Raw genomic sequence first — 20471 nt, forward strand, 5'->3', positions numbered from 1 at the left:
AGGCTTTATCCCTTTTATCCTGAAGCTGACAGCCCTAGTTCTGTGCACCCTCAGGAAATAGTAAATCAGGTAACACCTTCAGCTTCCATTATCCCGTTCAGTTTTCATTGGCCTATGAAACAAAGGCTTTGTCCTGGGAACCTAACTGCATGCATGGCTGCACAATAGCAAGAATCCCATTTCTCACTGTAATAACGCTAAATTTTTGGAAAATGAAATCACCATGCATTAGCATCCACTTTATAGAGGAATTGGTCATTTTAGGCAGGAAACTGAAGAACCATATTAAGTTTTATGGGCATGGTTCTTCCATAGGACTTTAAAAACTCATTCACATGGAGCAGCTAAACCATGAATTTCAACTAAGGCGATTTCCTACTAGAAATATTCATATCCAAAGGATAACAATCAAGCTAGAGCCAAATGTAGGTCATTGTTTTGGGGTTTGGTCATGAGCCAGTTCAGGAGAACCAGTTTCATCATCATTAAACTTGGAAGCAGTTGGGCATAACTGAGTGTCCTCTAGTCCGGGATGGCTCCGATTGGGGAAAGCTTACTGGGCCACCATCACGGTCTGGCACATGGCAGGTATCACAGACCAGGGCCTTGGGTTTTGGTTGAGGTGCCCAGCTGGACCTCCATCATCCCCATCTGGAACGGTGAGGCACTAGTGTCTCCTGCCAGCTGTAAAAGGCCCCACTATTAAATCTGGGGCAGATCTCCCTCCAGAATGATAGAAAAGTCACATCCTCCTCTCTTCTCCTCCTCCCCACCCCCTTCATCTTCCCTCAACTTTGATGCTTTTCAAAATACGAGCAAAGTGATGTACATCATTTGGGGGGGGGGGGGGGGGGTTATTTGGAAAGGTGCACACACTGTTGACAAAGTCATCTAGTACGGATTCATTTTAGCAACCATCCACAGTTCTTTTTCCCTTTAATAGAAAGTCTTGTTCCCATTGGTAGGTAAGGTATTGAGTTACTTATACTGAAAGAGAGAATTTATCTTTGGCCTAATGAGCCTCCAAAGTACCCCTTTCACCACCATCCCTCCTCTAAAAGCATTTGGAACACCAGCTATCTACACTAACACACTTAATAATTCTTTTAGACTGTGAGCCCACTGTTGGGTAGGGACTGTCTCTATATGTAGCCAACTTGTACTTCCCAAGCACTTAGTACAGTGCTCTGCACACAGTAAGCGCTCAATAAATACGATTGATTGATTTTAGTAATAATAGTTATTAAAAATCAAGCGCTTAGTACAGTGCTCAAGCGCTTAGTACAGTGCTCTGCACACAGTAAGTGCTCAATAAATATGATTAAATGAATGAATTGAATGAATGGTGGCATTTGTTAAGCGCTTACAATGTGCCAGGCACTGTACTAAGTACTGGAGTGGATACAAGATAATCAGGTGGGACACAGTCCCTATCCTTCATCAGGCTCACAGTCTAAAAGGGAAGGAGAACAGGTATTTAATCCCCATTTTATAGATGAGGAAACTGAGGCACAGAAAAGTTAGGTGACTTGCCCAGAGTCACACTGCCAGCAAGTGGCAGAGCCGAAATTAGAAATCAGGTCTTCTAACTCACAGTCTCATGCTCTATCCTCTAAGCCATGCTGCTTTTCAAACCGTTCAGTATATGCAAATAAGTCATTTTTTACAGGGTATGGAGGAACATACTTTTGATGGAAAGTGGCTTCTATATTTTATAACCAACAGTGCAAATTAAAATGTATGAAATGATGAAAAAGGAATAAATGTAGTACAGTATTACTTCAGAACCAACTCAGGTAACAGCAAGCCAGACATTCCTAATGTTTTCGGTCTGATGTGATTATTGAGCCTCTCTACTGGGTGAAGAGCACTGTACTGGCTGCTTGGAAGAGTACACCAGAAGTAAAAGTCATAGTCCTGGCTTTCAGAGGGATTACAATCTAATGCAGGAGACCAGCAAAAAATATGATTTACAAATAAAGGGAGGAGGAGGAGGAATGAAGCTATAAGAGTATGTCAGGTTGAAATATCATCATCATCATCAATCGTATTTATTGAGCGCTTACTGTGTGCAGAGCACTGTACTAAGCGCTTGGGAAGTACAAATTGGCAACATATACAGTCCCTACCCAACAGTGGGCTCACAGTCTAAAACAGGGAGATATCTGAGTAAACAACTTAAGGCACATTTGAATACACATGTTAAATACACAAGTGCTAAAGGTTAGATTGATGAGACTTGGGATATTGGGAATTCATCTTAGGGGGCTTCCTGGAGGGGGTGGGATTTTTTTTGAGGGCTGTGAAGATGGGGTGAGCAATTCTGTGGTCAGAGTTCCAGACAGAGAAAATATGTGAGCAAGAGATCACAGAAGGAGTTAGGACTAAGGTGGAATTAGGGTGGACTTGGGAGGAGCAAAAATGAAAATTAGTAGTAACAGAGAAGTAAGTTGGAAAGCCTGGAGGGGAACCCTGAAGCCAGTGGTAAGAAATCTCTGCGTGATGCAAAGAGAAATAGGTGGCCATTGTGGGGTGGAGACATTTGTGCCAAACAGCATTTTCAGTAGATGATCTGGGCAGCAAGAAGGAGTGTGGGCTGAAGTGAGAGAGAGGTCAGAGGCTAGGAGATCATTGAGGAGGCCAATACAGTAGTCTAATATATGAGATCACAAGTGCTTGAACCAGAGAGATGACTATTTGGATGGAGAGGAAGGGGTGGACTTGGGATTTGTGGAGGAGGAAGCAGCAGGATTTAATATTTGATTGAATACAAACACCAAAAGACAGTGGAGAGTCAAGAATGACATCCTAGTTGCTTACTTGGAGAGGTCGGATGATGTGTTTATTTTTAATGATAAGAGCACTGTACTAAGCACTTAGGAGAGTACAATACAATACAACCCCTTTCCAAAATCACCAACTAATGTAAGCACATTGTCCAATTTTTTTCCCCTATTCTTTTTCCTATTATAGTTCTAAGCAGCACAGGACTTAAAAACGTTGTGTGGACTTCATCAGTCCTATGATTTATGAAGTATTACAGATCAATTTTGAGTAATAACAGTTAAGAAAAAATGGAGTTATGGTTACTTGAGCTTTCCTTGGCCATGTGCTTCTTTTTTAGTTTGCATAGAAATATTATTTTTATTCACTCTGCCTGGCAAGTATTTTGAAATGTATTTGCTGACAAGCATGAAGAGCTCCAACCTTCAGAGTGGGAGATGAACTTATATTTTGAGGTTTCATGCTGCTGAGAGCTGAGCAGATTGAGGTAATGAAGTGGTGAGTCTCAGAGGAGATTACATACAGATCTCTTGTAGGTCAGCCATCTGTCAGAGTAAAATTTCCCTGCAAGAAGAGAGGGAGTATAACCACTATTTCTAGATGAAATGGGTTGACTAACAAATGCAAGGGAAAGAAGGGCATAATCCACCTAAGACAATCTTGCTCCAATACAGTTTCCAGTTTGATTTCCCATGGTGTACACTTTTGTCTTTAAGCTACTCTCTAAACTAGATTGAATAGTCAGAAGATGATGCAGTGAAGCTGGGTATAAATAAGCCAATAAATGAAAAACAACATTGGAATAAGCAACACTCTTCTCTAGTCTATCTCTGCCAGAGCCTTATGATTAAGGGATAATTCAGTTCCGGGGGTAGAAAGAATTTTGAAGGTAGTTGGAGTGTAGTGGTGTTTATCGAGCACCTACTGAGTGAACCACACTGTACTAAGTACCAGGGAAGTACAACGAAGGGATGGAAGGTAGTGTTGTAAAGCTCCTTTTCTAGAGTTTCAGCTCCTTGACAGCGGGGATAACTACTACTATACTCTCCCAAGAGCTTCTTACAGTGCTTCACACCCAGTGGGTGGTCAATAAGTACTATTGAGTGATAGACTGTTGGACAGGATAGCAGCCTCTCTTCCCATTGCCCATCCAGTCAATTTAATCCCAATGATCCCTTTGGGTTGGATTCCATCTGAACCATCTTCAGTGGGAATCATTGTACCAAAACTGCTAATCACAGTCCATTGTTAGTTTACACTCGAGTCATTTTGTACACAGTAATACTTTGATTTTCAGCTGTGCCTTTCCATAGCTTCACCCAAGGGGCATGTTTTAGTTCATTAAAGCTTATCCCTGTAAAGTGTAAGTGTAGAAGATACGTATCCGTATTCAGGTTTTGACTGCCAACTGCACCCCGGAAGCTGGCACACCCCTAGAGAATTTAATTTCCTTTATTTTCCAAGTGTCTGACTCATCTTCGTTTTGCTTCCAAAACAGGACTCACAATTGCTGCTCTGAAGGAATCCAAAAAGTTTTCTTTACCGTAGTCTGTTAGTTTCTAGAAAGGGAAAGAATGGAAATCATCTGATGTGCATATTGTATCTATTGGATTAACTCCAGGAAGCTTTTGCACTCACACCCTCCTGGTGGAATATTGTACTTATCAATTTACATACTCAGCTAACTAAAAAACAGGTGTCTTAGGTTTGGCTGCATCTTGTTGTTTGCATCTTTTAGACTGTGAGCCCACTGTTGGGTAGGGACTGTCTCTATATGTTGCCAATTTGTACTTCCCAAGCGCTTAGTACAGTGCTCTGCACATAGTAAGCGCTCAATAAATACGATTGATGATGATGATGATGATGATAAATAAACATCCATTTCAAGACCAAATCTTTTTTGCCAATAATTATCATTATTATCTAGACTAATATATTTGGCAAGTTTAAATTGTTATTTTCACCCATTTTATAGCTCTGTCTAAAATGTGCATTTAAGGTCAGCCTACAGAACTTATGTACATATTGTAATTTATTTTGATGTCTGTCTCCCACTCTAGACTGTAAAGTCCTGGTGGGCAGGGAACGCGTCTGCCAACTCTGTGATTGTGTACTCTTCCAAGTGCTTAGCACAATGCTGTGCACAGAGTAAGTGCTCAGTAAATACTGTTGATTGATTAAAGGGGATCTGGATATTAGGGGGCCTGATCGGTGCTTAGCGTAATGCACACAACTTTCGGGAACCAGAGTAGATTTGGAGGATAGAGCTAATGGCCAATACTGCAGACAAAGAAAAGTATATTCCTGGCATTCTTTTTAAGTAAAGCAAACAAGAGCTGGAGGCCAAAACACAGAACCGGGAAGCACTAAGCAATCACAAATGAGCTCCACAATAACAAATAATGATAATAATAATAATGGCATTTGTTAAGTGCTTAATATGTGCAAAGCACTGTTCTAAGCGCTGGAGGGGAATACAGGGTGATCAGGTTATCCCATGTGCGGCTCACAGTCTTAATCCCTATTTTACAGATGAGGTAACTGAGGCACAGCGAAGTGAAATGACTTGCCCAAAGTCACACAGCTGACGAGCAGCGGGGCCGAGATTAGAACCCATGACCTCTGACTCCCAAGCCCGTGCTCTTTCCACTGAGCCACGCTGCTTCTCTAAGCAAAGCGAATCTAGCCAATTTTCAAAACCAGAGTCCTGTTTTTGTGAAAGTCCTGTGCCTTCATATGCATAGTTTGGGGTCAGCTTGGGAATCTTAGAGACTACAGGTTTCAGGGTAACAGAGGTTTTACGGAAATTTTGTTTCACATGGAAAAGGAAAGTGACACGAGTCGAAGCTACAGGCCGAGAGATGTTAAAACTATTCTGATGCATTCCGAACTGACCCTAATGTTTGTAGACTGAATATTCTGGTCCGTGGCTATCACAACTTGCATTTCTGTGCGCTGCTTTGATATCTCAAAATTATTGTTGAGTTCTTACGTAGGTGAACAAAACATTTTTGAAACATATGTACCCTCGTGAAAGGAAAAGGTTTTGCTAGTTGTGATTATTAAATTGATCAGTGGTGTGAACTTTGTGTAAAATAAGATTTGAAGTCCTCCTTTATTCTTCCTTTTTAGGAAGAATTGTTTGTCACTCACCTAGCAGTATTTCACTATAGATAGATTTTTAGATAATTATGTGTATTTTTTTTTCCTGTGAGGAAAGGATAGTTCTATTTTCTGTGGTTGTTGTGCTTTTGTGTTGCCACCAAATTCTAATCTAAATTCATTTTGCTTATTCTTGGTCATTGATGCGAGTTGCAAATACCTTTAAATCATATAATTTATATAGTTCTTAGGCCAAATTATAGTTTATTTGACCTGTGCAACTGTCTATTTGGAGGCAGGAGCTAGTTGTGAATCCTGCAGAAAGATTCTCAAAGTGTTTGGCGAGCTTTATCTGGTTTTTATTTTTAAATCGTATTTGTTAAGTACTTACTATGTGCCGGGCACTGTACTAATTACTGGGATAGATGCAAGCTAATCAAGTTGGACACAGTCCCTGTCCCTCATAAGACTCACAGTCGTAATCCTCATTTTTACAGATGAGATAACCGAGGCACTTAAGTGACATACCCAAGTTCAGACAGCAGACAAGTGGCGGAGTCGGGATTAGAACCCAGGCCCTTCTGACTCATTCATTCATTCTTCAATTGTATTTATTGAGCGCTTACCGTGTGCAGAGCACTGTATTAAGCGCTTGGAAGTACAAGTTGGCAACATATAGAGACGGTCCCTACCCAACAGTAGGCTCACAGTCTAGAAGGGGGAGACAGAAAACAAAACAAAACATAGTAACAAAATAAAATAAACGGAATAGTAAATATGTACAAGTAAAATAAATAGAGTAATAAATATGTACAAGCATATATACAGGTGCTGTGGGGAGGGGAAGGAGGTAAGGCGGGGGGAATGGGGAGGGGAAGAGGAAGGAGGGGACTCAGTCTGGGAAGGTCTCCTGGAGGAGGTGAGCTCTCAGGTCCATGCTGTACGCACTAGGCCACACTACTCTTGTTGATGTGGAAGGATAGGTCTGCTCTTCCTTATTTCCTCATCCACTTGGCTGATGTATTTTCTGCTTACTCCTGCCTTAGCTGCATTTTGCCTAATCCTTAAAAGGTAGCCCCAGTCGGCAAAGGTGGAGAGACATGATTTGATTGCCACTTCAGTGATGTAAGAAGCGGACAGGCATTATCAGCCTCATTAGCTAGCCGCAGTGCTCTTCTCCAGGCCGAGTGGAAAAGCCAGGCTGGTCACTTTGCCTCTAATGCTTTACATGTTCAATTGAACTTTTTTCAGCCTGCCCCACTGATCAATATAGACTGCGATTTTGCCTTTCTATAACTGGAATACCAAGCCAGGAACCAGGGTGAGGAGATAAAAACACATTTACTTCATGGCTGGAGGGGGGCTACAAACAAAAAACCCTTTTACTTCAGAGAGGTTTTGTGGCTATGGAAATGGTTGGTCCAGTAGATTCCAAACGTTTTGGTCTTTGTTCTTGCTGTGAAGTATAACATTAAGTTTAGAATACGATGTTCCCGTCTGAGGATAAAATTGACTTGCTGCACCTTTTGTCTACAGAAGAACAAAAACCAAGGCTTTCAGTTTGTCCTTTTGAGATTTCCTTTGAGCACTTCCTTTTGAAGTAGCAGAAATAAATGAGAATTTAGGGTTTCTACCGTAGAAGCTTGTTTTGTAATCGATAAGTAACCTCAGTGGGAGAGTGTCGTTGGCCAGATTATTGCAAAGAAGGCTTTGTAGCTGAAATATCAGGCACTCATAAACACACATGAGTCGGAGCGCAGGGCCGGTCCCCCATCTTGGTGGGTTTCAGTGGGCCGGGGGGGAGTCCTGCCCGAATGGTAGAGAGCCCACGCCGAACCAGGAGCTGCCCCTCAGGAACACTGCTGCATGTGTGTCACTCAGACAGCTGGAAATACAGCTTCCAGCAGCCTGCTCTGGAAGCGGCGCCCACACCCCTCTGGCTTTCAACCCTTCCTTGCTCCTAATCTGTCTTAGAATAGGACAGAATTCAGGTGCGTAATGTGGGCCTCCATTTAAGCCTGGTGATTTTCAGCCTGGAAAGATCACCTACAGCCATAAGGTATTTGCATTTTGATCGTGTGCTCATGGGTTTTCTGAAAGTTTTTTATAATAATGATGGCATTTATTAAGCGCTTGCTATGTGCAAAGCACTCTTCTAAGCGCTGGGGAGGTTACAAGGTGATCAGGTTGTCCCACGGGGGGCTCACAGTCTTAAGCCCCATTTTGCAGATGAGGTAACTGAGGCACAGAGAAGTGAAGTGACTTGCCCAAAGTCACACAGCTGACAATTGATGGAGCCGGGGTTTGAACCCATGACCTCTGACTCCAAAGCCCGTGCTCTTTCCACCTGTATATATGTATATATGTTTGTACATATTTATTACTCTATTTTACTTGTATATATCTATTCTATTTATTTTATTTTGTTAGTATGTTTGGTTTTGTTCTCTGTCTCCCCCTTTTAGACTGTGAGCCCACTGTTGGGTAGGGACTGTCTCTATATGTTGCCAACTTGTACTTCCCAAGCGCTTAGTACAGTGCTCTGCACACAGTAAGCGCTCAATAAATACGATTGAATGATTGATTTCCACTGAGCCATGCTGCTTCTCTATGCTGCTTTTTCTCTTTTATGGCAGGTGGATTTCTGTGCTGCCCTTGCCCCATCCCTCCACCCTTCTACTAGTCACTGAGTTCAGAAAGGTTGCCTGGTGGGGATTTTTTTGTTTAATTATTTTGTTATGGTATTCGTTAACTGCTTTCTATGTGCCTGTCGCTGTACTATGTGCTTGGGTAGATACAAGCTAATCAGTTGGACACAGTCCCTGTCCCACATAGGCTTTCAGTCTTAATCCCCATTTTACAGATGAGGTAATGGAGGCACAGAGAAGTGAAGTGACTTGCCAAGGTCACACAGCAAACAAGTGGAGGAGTGGGATTGTACTCCCATGCTGCTTCTCAAACAGTATTAGAACTAATTGTATTTATTGAGTGCCTACAGGGTGCAGCATACTGCTAAGTGCTTAGGAAAGTCAAGAGAAGCAAAACATGTGTAACCTCCCTACCAGGAGCTTAAAATCTAATGGAAAGACAGACGCATAATATTTACAAATAGTGAGAGCAGTAAGAAAGCCAAGGATCAGATTGGAAGTAGAACAAAAAAGTCAGGATAAAATCTCAGATTAAATGAGAATACTAAGGATAGTGTATAGATGCATAAGAGCTCCAAGTCCCTGATGAGTTAAAACAACAAGAATCATGTCTACCAACCCTATGATAATGTTCTTTCCCAAGTGCTTAGTTCAGTGTATTGCACACAGTAAGTGCTCAATAATTACCACTGATTGATTGAAAGCTTCCTGGAGGAGGTGGAGTTTTAAGAGAGCTTTGAAGATGGAGAAGCCTGAGTTCTAGTGGAGTTGCAGGTGCAAGTGGAGAGTGGAGCATTGGGCTACAGCAGCCACAGAAACTTTGGAGCACTCTCCCCTCAAATGAAGTACATGTGGTTGGATCTCACGCAGGATTTTGCACCGTGGCTCAGTGGAGAGTAGAGAGTGCTGTCACACAGTTTTGTAGGAAGAATTTCAAGACCATGATTGATTGGAAGGGTGAGGATTTGCAGGGGCACTTGGCACCCTGGGACGGTGAGGTTGGAAGCAGTTATTCAAAGCATCTACTTGTTTCTGCAATGGAGCACAGGGACTGTTTTGTCTCCAGTATTCATTCATTCAATCGCATTTATTCAGCGCTTACTGTGTGCAGAGCACTGTACTAAACGCTTGGGAAGTACAAGTCGACAACATATATCCCCCTGGCTGCTCAGATAAGGAAGGTAAATTGCCTTTTCTTGGTAACACCACACCTCCTTCAAGGGGAAAAGGAGGTTGACTCTTCTTTCTGTCATCTCTCAAAAATACAAGTAATAGTAATAGTGGTATTTGTCAAGCTCTTGATATGTGCCAAACACCCTACCAAGCACAGGGTAGATACATGATCATCATGGTGGACATTGTCCCTGTCGCATATAGGGCTCACGGTGTAAGGGGGAAAGAGGACAGGTATTGAATCCCCCTTTTATAGGTGAAGAAACCGAAACTCAGAGAAATGAAGTGACTTGACCAAGGTCACGCGGCAGCTAAGTGGCAGAGAAGTGATTAAAACCCAGTTCCTGTGAGTCCAAGGCCCCTGCTCTTTCCACTAAGCCACACCGCTTCCCATCATTGGCGATGAGACATGAACTCCCATCCCTGCTGGCAAAATAACTAGGTCTCGAACGTGACAGTGTCCAGGAAGCCCCTAGTCAGCTCTCCGGAAAGCAGCTCTCGGGCTTGAAGACTGATGACTAACCGATCAGCTGACAAGTGTGCTATCCCACATACCAATTTGATTTTCTCTGCTGAGCCCACAGCTACTTAGTCCTAGTAGCCATGGTGACTCTCTACCCACATCTAAAACATATGCGTCAGTCCCGCCCCTTATCGCTCAAGTCACTCATCTGGGGTACAAAATATGGTTAAAGGTTCACTCACAGTTCACCCAGGGGAGCATCGGGCCAATAGTTAGATTTTGTGCAGACTAAAAATGTGCAGCTAATTGATCAGTGGTATTCACTGAGCACATACCGTGTGCAGAGAACTGAACTGAACACTTGGGAGAATACAAAATATCAGAGTTGGTAGATACGTTCCCTGCCCACAGGGAGCCTACAGTCTGAGGGAAAGGCAGACATGAAAATTAATTATGGATAGGTACATAAGTGCTGTGGGGCTGAGAATTGAGGTGAATATCAGGTGCAGAGATGATAGAGATACAAGTGCGTAGGCGATGCAGAAGGGAGGGGGAGTAGGGAAAATGAGGGCTTAGTCAGGGAAGGCCTCGTGGCGGAAATGTGATTAATAAGACATTGAAAACGGGGAGAGTGGTGGTCTGGCATATATGAAGAGGAAGGGAGAGAGGGAGATCAGAGGAAGAATGTGGGCAAGAGTGTTGGCTTTGAGTTAAACTAGTCATCAACTGCAAACTCTGAATGACCTATCGTGAAAAAGTCTGGTGCCATTCTCTTTTTTAGGGGTCCTTTGGAACTTGTCTTCATGTGATGCAGTCAAGATGACAATCATTCGAGATGCTTTATCGACTCTAACAAACACTGTGATCGTTCCACATTCTGGGTGGAATAATTCTTCCTTTGATGATGATCATAAAATTAAATTTCAGACTTCATTAGTTCTGCGAAACACTACAGGTTGCCTGAGGTAAATTCTTGAGTTCTTCTTAGTCCTTGTTAATTTGATAATTGAATTATTCAGTAGGCCTTTAAATGTAATTTGAGATAGAACTTTTTTTATTATGTTATTTCATCCACTCAGGAATTGGTGTCACATTATTCGGATGGATGGGTTCAGTTTTCACATTGTAAAAGCAGTTTTACTGGTACAGCCTTGGTCCTAAAAGACATCATCTGATAAATAGCTATTTAAAATATTTTGCAATCACTCTGAAAGCCTCCTGTCTCAGATTACATTCAACATTTCAAAATTTTCCATATTATGAGGTTCCTCAACACAAAACTGCAGTACTACAATTGCTTCTCCAGGAGAAGTTTTAGGCTTAAAGCAGTGTGCCAAATTGCATCTAATTTCAACCAAGAATTACTTGGGTATTGAATAATTTGCATTTTTAATTTTGAAAGCAAATGCAAATATTTAGAAGCCTTCATGTTTACTTTAAGGAACAGGCATAAAAATGATATATTAAAAGTGGAAAAAATTCACATTTTATGTGCATCTACATGTTGAACATATATTCATATGCAATCATTAGTAGTTTTCTTTTTACTATACAATTCTCAATCCCTTGCCACAATATAGGAATCTCAGCTCTGCAGGAGAAGAAGCACGGAAACAGATGAGGTGTTGTGATGGGCTTGTTGACTCTTTATTGTACGTGATCCATACGTGTGTGAACACATCTGATTATGACAGCAAGGTAAGTGACTATTTTAACCAAATAATGTTTAGGAATCCAACTCCGCTTTCATAAAACTGACCAGATTCTTAATTTTTCAAAAATACTTCAAAACTCTTGAATCCTCCTTCGTTTTTGTTGAACTTTCTGTCATGTGTCATCCCGCAGAAGTTTCCAGGATGGTACAGTTGACTCTGTGTTCTACATTTAAATGATCAGTCGTCCTTCAGATATTCTGTGTCTGACTTCATCTGTGCTGAAGGAGAAAGAAACATTCAGTTCAGTGTCATTTTATATGATAGCTACTTCCTTTGGTATGATACTAATTCCAAAACTTACTGGATTTCAGACCGTGGAGAACTGTGTGTGTACATTGAGGAATCTATCCTATCGGTTAGAACTTGAGGTTCCTCAAGCCCGGATGCTGGGAATCAATGAACTAGACGACTTATTAGGGAAAGAATCGCCCAGCAAGGACTCGGAGCCAAGCTGCTGGGGGAAAAAGAAGAAGAAGAAAAAGAGGACTCCGCAGGAAGATCAAGTTAGCATATTAACTTATCCTGAAATATTAAACTAAATTGTTATTGTCATTAATGTTAACAACCACTATGTGTCTTTCAGAAAAGAAGGCTGATAATGTTATTATCTTAATCAATGGTATTTATTGAATGCTTACTATGTGCTGATCACTATACTAAGCCCTTGGGAGAGTAGAATACAACAGATTAGCAGACATGTTCCCTGCCCCTGATGAGTTTAACGTAGAAAACAACGATGGCAATAATCCAGATGAGGTCTAATCCCGGCTCCACCACTTGTCTGCTATGTGACCTTGGGGAAGTCACTTATCTATGCCTCAGTTCCCTCAACTTTAAAATGGGGACTGAGACTGGGAGCCAGTGTAGGATAGGAACTCTGTCCGTCCTGATTATCTTCTATCCACCCCCCAGCACTTAGTACAGTTCTTGGCAAATAGAAAGCTCTTAACAAATACCACTATTATTTTTATTTTTATTATTATCATTATTATTGTTGTTGTTGATGTTGACTGGTTCTTTTTTTTCCTCCTAGTGGGATGGTGTTGGCCCTATACCTGGTTTTTCCAAGTCTCCTAAAGGTGTTGAAATGCTGTGGCATCCATCCGTGGTAAAACCGTATCTAACACTTCTAGCAGAAAGTTCCAACCCAGCAACCCTGGAAGGTTCTGCAGGATCTCTCCAGAATCTCTCTGCAGGCAACTGGAAGGTAGAACCTGTGAAATTCCACATAGAGTGGTTCTTAAGATATTCTTCTGAATTTAGTATTGATATTTCTCCCACCTTCATTTTCTCCCCGGGTATTCTCAACAAGCTATGATGATGGAGGTCATTTTTAACTCACAGATTATCAGGTACAATTTCTGGTACCCATAAACAAGTGGAAATCAGACAGCAAACTCATTTAAAATGTAAACATAAGGATAACTGATTTGGAAACTGCTTTTCTAACACCGAGGATAACACCATAATACTCCTGTTGTATGCTTAAGTTAACTTGAACCCAGGCAGAGTAGATCTTTTGTATCATGGTCTCTGTGGATGCACAGTTAAGCCCTATTAGATCCCTCATCATTGAGTCAGGGTCTGCATCATAGTACATAGAATTCAAAGTTTTCACAAGCATGTTCCCATTTCTCTTTACTTGACCTTCCACCTTGCAGTGTCACCTCCATCCTCTCTTCCTCCACCTTGGAGGCCTGGATCTCTGCTAATATATGGAGTGAGAGCCTCTTATTTTATTTGACCTTCTTACTTTCGGCTTTTGTGGAAAGTACTTAAGATCTAGCTCTCCAGTCCGAGCCGAATACGAGTCACCATGAAGCCAACCAATTCTTAATTCAACCCAGGATGTTTGGGTGTCAATCGATCAATTGTATTTATTGACTGCTTACTGTATGCAGAGCACTGTACTAATAACTTGTACTAAGCGATATATAAGAAACTGTACTAAGTGTCAGGCATCGGGGTGCCCACATGCCCTTTGAGATCTGTATCTGTGCTGCTAGTTTGTTCTTAATCTTTTCTATGAGCCATAAAATTTGCCAGTTTGTGCCCCTTATTGGCTCTCTCACCCTTTTTCTGGAGAATCACTAAGAGGTATCCATCCAATAGGTTCGATGCCTCATTATTGCCATGTTCCTTTAACAATTTGTTATTAGCCAATAAGAAATAATTTATGGCCCTTTCCCCCAGTAGCCCTGTCAGATATTTCACTGGGGTAGATGTCATGTTGGGTTGCTATAGACTGTTAGCTGTAGTACAAGAGATAGCGAGATTGTGCTTTCTCATTAGATGCATTTCCACATACCCAGCCTCCCAGAGGCTGAAGATTTCCCCTCCCATTCCCCACTAGCTTCTGATGACCTGTATTTTTCAAAGAGTCCCTTTTGAAGATTATAATAATGAAGATAATTAAAACTGATGTAATTTGAGTTGTCTATAATTTAATTTCTGGTACCTATTAACGAGTGGAAATCAGCAAGCTCATTTAAAATGTAAACATAATGATAACTGATTTGAAAACTCCTCAGAATATGGTCAATCAAGATTTGACCCTTCACCTCTTGCTTCCCCACCCCCATGTAGAAAAATCAGATAATCACAGCCACGGATGTTATAAGATCAAAGGCTGTTTTTATAACTCAGGTTGTTTGGGCTTTGGGGAGTGTAGCTATAGGGCCCATGCCGAGATTCAGAAGGTATTTATTGTATCATTGTGGATTCATGGTGACATGGATTCATGATCAAAGTCCATTTCTTCAACTGCTACAATTGGGCTTCGTTTTCCCACTGTGGTTTTCATTCATTGGGAATGAGAAGGTATCAAACCTGATTTCAAGTACAAAATTCCCAAACTCTTCTTGAGAAATATTGGGACTTTCCACTCTTAGATTATGGAATATCTGATTCTTTTTATTGCTTAAATTAGGCATTACAAGTTACTTCTGAGAGTAAATGACTAATTTCCCTGGTCACGGCCCAGGCAACTGAGAGGAAAACTGGCTGGGAAGCCTTACGCTTAATTGGTCGTGTCTGGAGGAGGAAAACCTACAGGGTAAAAATAAAAACAAACTCACAGAATCTATCTTTCTTTTAATGGTGCTAATAGCATTGGGCTAATGAGCCTGTCAGCTGTGGGTTAAGTTCCCAGTACGATGCCATTGAGGCTGAAAAATGAGGGGTTAGGGTCAGGCAAACATTGTGACTCTGCCTCAGAGTTTTCCTCTCATGGATGCCTCCTACAATCTGGGAGTCTGCGTGATTGACAGCTACTGCCTGGCACACTGGGATCATCTCCTCCCAATGGATATTCCCTCCTGGGATCTGGGAGTAACTGCCTTCCCTCTGCCCTCCACTATCACCACAGCCACCCCAACCACCAGTCTTCATTCATTCAGTCAGTCATATTTATTGAGCTTACTGTGTGCAAAGCACTGTACTAACCCCTGACAACAAGTTTACAGTCTAGAGACAAACTTCTTCCCAGGGCATTCATTTGGTAGAGGGCTGTCCCTCCATTTTGAATTTGGAAAAACCTGAAATGCTATCAGTCTGAAAGGCAGGTGTGCTGAAATCCTTATCATCATCAACAGTAAGTTTTTTCTAAGTCCCTACTATGTGAACTGCACTCTACACCCAAATAACAAATGGCCAAGTGATAGTGGAGAGTCCAGTCTTTTCATATATCATTCAGCCTGGGGATTCAAGCTAGGTTAGTGGATGGTAACTGGATTAGAAATGTCGTTTCAGGGAGCAAGCAGAGTGATAATTGTGAGAGTTTATCCCTCTTTATAAAGCACTCGAAAGTTATCTCTACATCCCTACTTGTGGCCTTTTCACCTGGCAGACTGCCTAATGGCATAGTCAGCCCAGAATGCTTCCTTAATGACTTCTGAGTATTTGTAATGAAAAGATGGAAACCATCGGTTGCCTTCCTTCATTTTACAGCCACAACTGACAGATTGTTGTTAGGGATTTTCAAGCTTTTGTGGTAATATATTTTTTAAAAATCAGTCACCCAGTCTCTTTCCTAAACTACAATTTCCTCTTTAATCAATCAATCAATCAATCAATCGTATTTATTGAGCGCTTACTATGTGCAGAGCACTGTACTAAGCGCTTGGGAAGTACAAATTGGCATCACATAGAGACAGTCCCTACCCAACAGTGGGCTCACAGTCTAAAAGGGGGAGACAGAGAACAGAACCAAACATACCAACAAAATAAAATAAGTAGGATAGAAATGTACAAGTAAAATAAATAAATAAATAAATAAATAGAGTAATAAATATGTACAACCATATATACATATATACAGGTGCTGTGGGGAAGGGAAGGAGGTAAGACGGGGGGATGGAGAGGGGGACGAGGGGAGAGGAAAGAAGGGGCTCAGTCTGGGAAGGCCTCCTGGAGGAGGTGAGCTCTCAGCAGGGCCTTGAAGGGAGGAAGAGAGCTAGCTTGGCGGAGGGGCAGAGGGAGGGCATTCCAGGCCCGGGGGATGACGTGGGCCGGGGGTCGATGGCGGGACAGGCGAGAGCGAGGTACGGTGAGGAGATTAGTGGTGGAGGAGCGGAGGGTTCGGGCTGGGCAGTAGAAGGAGAGAAGGGAGGTGAGGTAGGAGGGGGCGAGGTGATGGAGAGCCTTGAAGCCCAGGGTGAGGAGTTTCTGCTTGATGCGCAGATTGATCGGTAGCCATTGGAGGTTTTTGAGGAGGGGAGTAATATGTCCAGAGCGTTTCTGGACAAAGATAATCCGGGCAGCAGCATGAAGTATGGATTGAAGTGGAGAGAGACACGAGGATGGGAGATCAGAGAGAAGGCTAGTGCAGTAGTCCAGACGGGATAGGATGAGAGCTTGAATGAGCAGGGTAGCAGTTTGGATGGAGAGGAAAGGGCGGATCTTGGCAATGTTGCGGAGCTGAGACCGGCAGGTTTTGGTGACGGCTTGGATGTGAGGGGTGAATGAGAGAGCGGAGTCGAGGATGACACCGAGGTTGCGGGCTTGTGAGACGGGAAGGATGGTAGTGCCGTCAACAGAGATGGGAAAGTTAGGGAGAGGACAAGGTTTAGGAGGGAAGACAAGGAGCTCAGTCTTCGACATGTTGAGCTTTAGGTGGCGGGCGGACATCCAGATGGAGATGTCCTGAAGGCAGGAGGAGATGCGAGCCTGGAGGGAGGGGGAGAGAGCAGGGGCAGAGATGTAGATCTGGGTGTCATCAGCGTAGAGATGATAGTTGAAGCCGTGGGAGCGAATGAGGCCACCAAGGGAGTGAGTGTAGATTGAGAACAGAAGGGGACCAAGCACTGAACCTTGGGGAACCCCCACAGTAAGAGGATGGGAGGGGGAGGAGGAGCCTGCAAAAGAGACTGAGAAAGAACGACCGGAGAGATAAGAGGAGAACCAGGAGAGGACGGAGTCAGTGAAGCCAAGGTCAGATAACGTGTTGAGGAGAAGGGGGTGGTCCACAGTGTCAAAGGCAGCTGAGAGGTCGAGGAGGATTAAGACAGAGTATGAGCCGTTGGATTTGGCAAGCAGGAGGTCATTGGTGACCTTTGAGAGCGCAGTTTCCGTGGAATGAAGGGGACGGAAGCCAGACTGGAGGGGGTCGAGGAGAGAGTTGTTGTTGAGGAATTCTAGACAGCGCGTGTAGACAACTCGTTCAAGGAGTTTGGAAAGGAATGGTAGGAGGGATATGGGACGATAACTAGAAGGTGAGGTGGGGTCAAGAGAGGGTTTTTTTAGGATGGGAGAGACATGGGCATGTTTGAAGGCAGAGGGGAAGGAACCAGTGGAGAGTGAGCGGTTGAAGATGGAAGTTAAGGAGGGGAGAAGGGATGGAGCGAGAGATTTCATAAGATGAGAGGGAATGGGGTCAGAAGCACAGGTGGCCGGAGTAGCACTTGAGAGGAGGGAGGAGAGTTCCTCTGAGGATACCGCTGGGAAGGATGGGAGAGTAGCAGAGAGTGTTGAGAGCCGGGGGGTTGGAGAAAGGGGGGAAGAGACTTTGGGGAGGTCGGACCTGATGGATTTAATTTTGTTAATGAAGTAGGAGGCCAGATCGTTGGGGGTGAGGGAAGGAGGAGGGGGAGGAACCGGGGGCCTGAGAAGGGAGTTGAATGTACGGAAGAGCTGGCGGGGGTGATGGGCATGGGTGTCAATAAGGGAGGAGAAATAGTTTTGTCTGGCAGAAGAGAGGGCTGAGTTAAGGCAGGAAAGGATAAACTTGAAGTGAACGAGGTTGGCATGGTGTTTAGACTTTCGCCAGCAGCGTTCGGCAGCTCGAGCATAAGAGCGAAGGAGGCGGACAGTGGCAGTGATCCAGGGCTGTGGGTTAGTGGTGCGAGAGCGGCGAAGGGAAAGGGGAGCGAGCGAGTCTAGCTGAGTAGAAAGGGTAGAGTTGAGAGCAGTAATCTGATCATCAAGACTGGGTAGAGAGGAGAGGGCGGCGAGGTGGGGTGTGAGGCGCTCCGAAAGATGGGTGGGGTCCAGAGAGCGGAGATCTCTGTGAGGGAGTAAAACGGATTTACAGGGGAAAGGAGTGTGAGTGAGGAGGCAGGTGAGAAGATTATGATCAGAGAGAGGGATCACAGAGTTGGTGAGGGTGGACACAGTGCAGCGGTAGGAGATGATGAGGTCGAGGGTATGACCAAGTTGGTGAGTGGGTGAGGTGGGGTGGAGGAAGAGGTTGGCAGCGTCAAGGAGAGATAGAAGGCGGGCGGCAGAGGAGTCGTTAGGGATATCCATGTGGATATTGAAGTCTCCGAGGATCAGAGTGGGCATGGAGAAGGAGAGAAGGAATGTGAGGAAGGGGTCAAAGTCATTAAAGAAGTTGGAAGTGGGGCCCGGAGGGCGGTAGATGACGGCTACAAGAATCTGGAGGGGGTGGTAGAGGCGAATAATGTGGGCTTCAAAGGAAGGGAAGGAAAGGGAAGGGGGAGGAGGGATAGTGCGAAAGCGACATTGGGGGGCGAGAAGGAAACCGACACCTCCTCCTTTTCCGGTGAGTCTGGGGGAGTGGGAGAAGAAGAGGCCTGCACTGCAGAGAGCAGCAGAAGAGACCGTGTCGTCCGGCGACAGCCATGTTTCAGTTAGGGCGAGGAGGAGTAGAGAACTGGAAAGGAAAAGGTCCAGGATGAAAGGGATCTTACTTAAAACGGAGCGGGGGTTCCAGAGGCCACACTTGGCATCAGCTGTCGAGGGTGGGGAGGGAGGGGGAAGGGTGCGAGGGGTGGGGAGGGTTTGGATTGGGATGAGTTGGCGGGGGCCTGGGCGGGGAGAGTGGGTAGGGGGGGGTGGCGATGGGAAAGGAGAACTGGGATGGGGTGGGGGCGGGGAGAAGGGGAGGAGGGGGGGCCGGGAGGGAGAAGCGGAGGACCTGCGCTGGTACAGAGGAATCCTTGGTAGGGGTTGAGGGGGAGCGGTCTTGGTGGGTGAGAGGGAGGGAAACAGCTGGGTGGGAGAGGGGAAGGGGAAGGTGAGGAATGGGACTGGCAGTTGGGAGCAAGGGAACTGATAGTTCATGGTGAGGTCAGCAGGGCGAGTGACAGTACCCGCGGGGGGTTAACAATTGAGATGCAGAAGCAATAAAACAGTAACAATGATAAAAGTAGGCGATGGCATCACAGGGTGTAGTTGAGCAATCAATATGCTATGGCAATAATAGAATTGGCAGACAATGATGCCACAGAGAGCAGATACAAACTATTAAGAGCTGGAGTAGGGTGGGCCAGTTAAGGGGGGTCAGGGAGCAGAGATACCTGGGGAGGGGAGCGAACAGTCAACTAGCATGGGAGGGCTGAGGAGGTGTGAATGAGGTTGTCGTTAATGTAACATGTAACATGGTGCTAACATGGTGCTAACAAGGTGCTAACAAGGGCTTTTTACCTGGGGGGCGGGCGGGGGGGAGAGTCAGTCAGAACCGGACCGGGAAGGTGGGGGGGGGATGAGGGGCACTTTACCGAAGGCCTCCGAAGTGGGGGGGGTGGAAGCAGGGGGGGGTGTCCGTGGGGGGCGCTGAGATGGTGGGAGGGTGGGCGGCCGGGCCTCTCGGGAACAGAGTCCCGGGCGTCAATGGCGGCGCTCTGAGGAGAGGAGCCTTCCGGGAGCGGTAAGGCCACGCGGTGTGATGGGGGCGGGCGGGCGGGCCTCTCGGGAACGGAGTCCCGGGCGTCTATGGCGGCGCACTCTGAGGAGAGGAACCTTCCGGGAGCAGCAAGGCCGCGCGGTGTGATGGCGGGCGGGCCTTTTGGGAACGGAGTCCCGGGCGTCTCGCGGTGTGATGGCGGGCGGGCGGGCCTCTCGGGAGCGGAGTCCCGGGCGTCTATGGCGGCTCTCTGAGGAGAGGATCCTTCCGGGAGCAGCAAGGCCTCGCGGTGTGATGGCGGGCGGGCCTCTCGGGAACTGAGTCCCGGGCGTCTATGGCGGCGCTCTGAGGAGAGGATCCTTCCGGGAGCAGCAAGGCCTCGCGGTGTGATGGCGGGCGGGCCTCTCGGGAACGGAGTCCCGGGCGTCTCGCGGTGTGATGGCGGGCGGGACTGTAATATCTGTAATAACATTACAGATTTAATCTCCTGTCCCCGAATTGAT

At 44.9% G+C, this 20471-nt stretch overlaps 1 protein-coding gene across 5 annotated transcripts in view; it reads left to right on the forward strand.

The window, feature by feature from the left end:
- The window catches only part of PKP4 (plakophilin 4), a 154331-nt gene that overhangs the window by 119500 nt on the left and 14360 nt on the right, over positions 1-20471 (forward strand). For all 5 annotated transcript variants that reach the window (XM_038750806.1, XM_038750808.1, XM_038750810.1 and 2 more), the window contains 4 exons: positions 10952-11135; positions 11751-11868; positions 12197-12388; positions 12919-13092. In XM_038750806.1, coding sequence (XP_038606734.1) covers positions 10952-11135; positions 11751-11868; positions 12197-12388; positions 12919-13092 — 668 coding nt within the window. The remainder of the gene's footprint in view (positions 1-10951; positions 11136-11750; positions 11869-12196; positions 12389-12918; positions 13093-20471) is intronic.

This window comes from Tachyglossus aculeatus, chromosome 9, assembly GCF_015852505.1.
Source record: "Tachyglossus aculeatus isolate mTacAcu1 chromosome 9, mTacAcu1.pri, whole genome shotgun sequence".
NCBI lineage: Eukaryota > Metazoa > Chordata > Mammalia > Monotremata > Tachyglossidae > Tachyglossus > Tachyglossus aculeatus.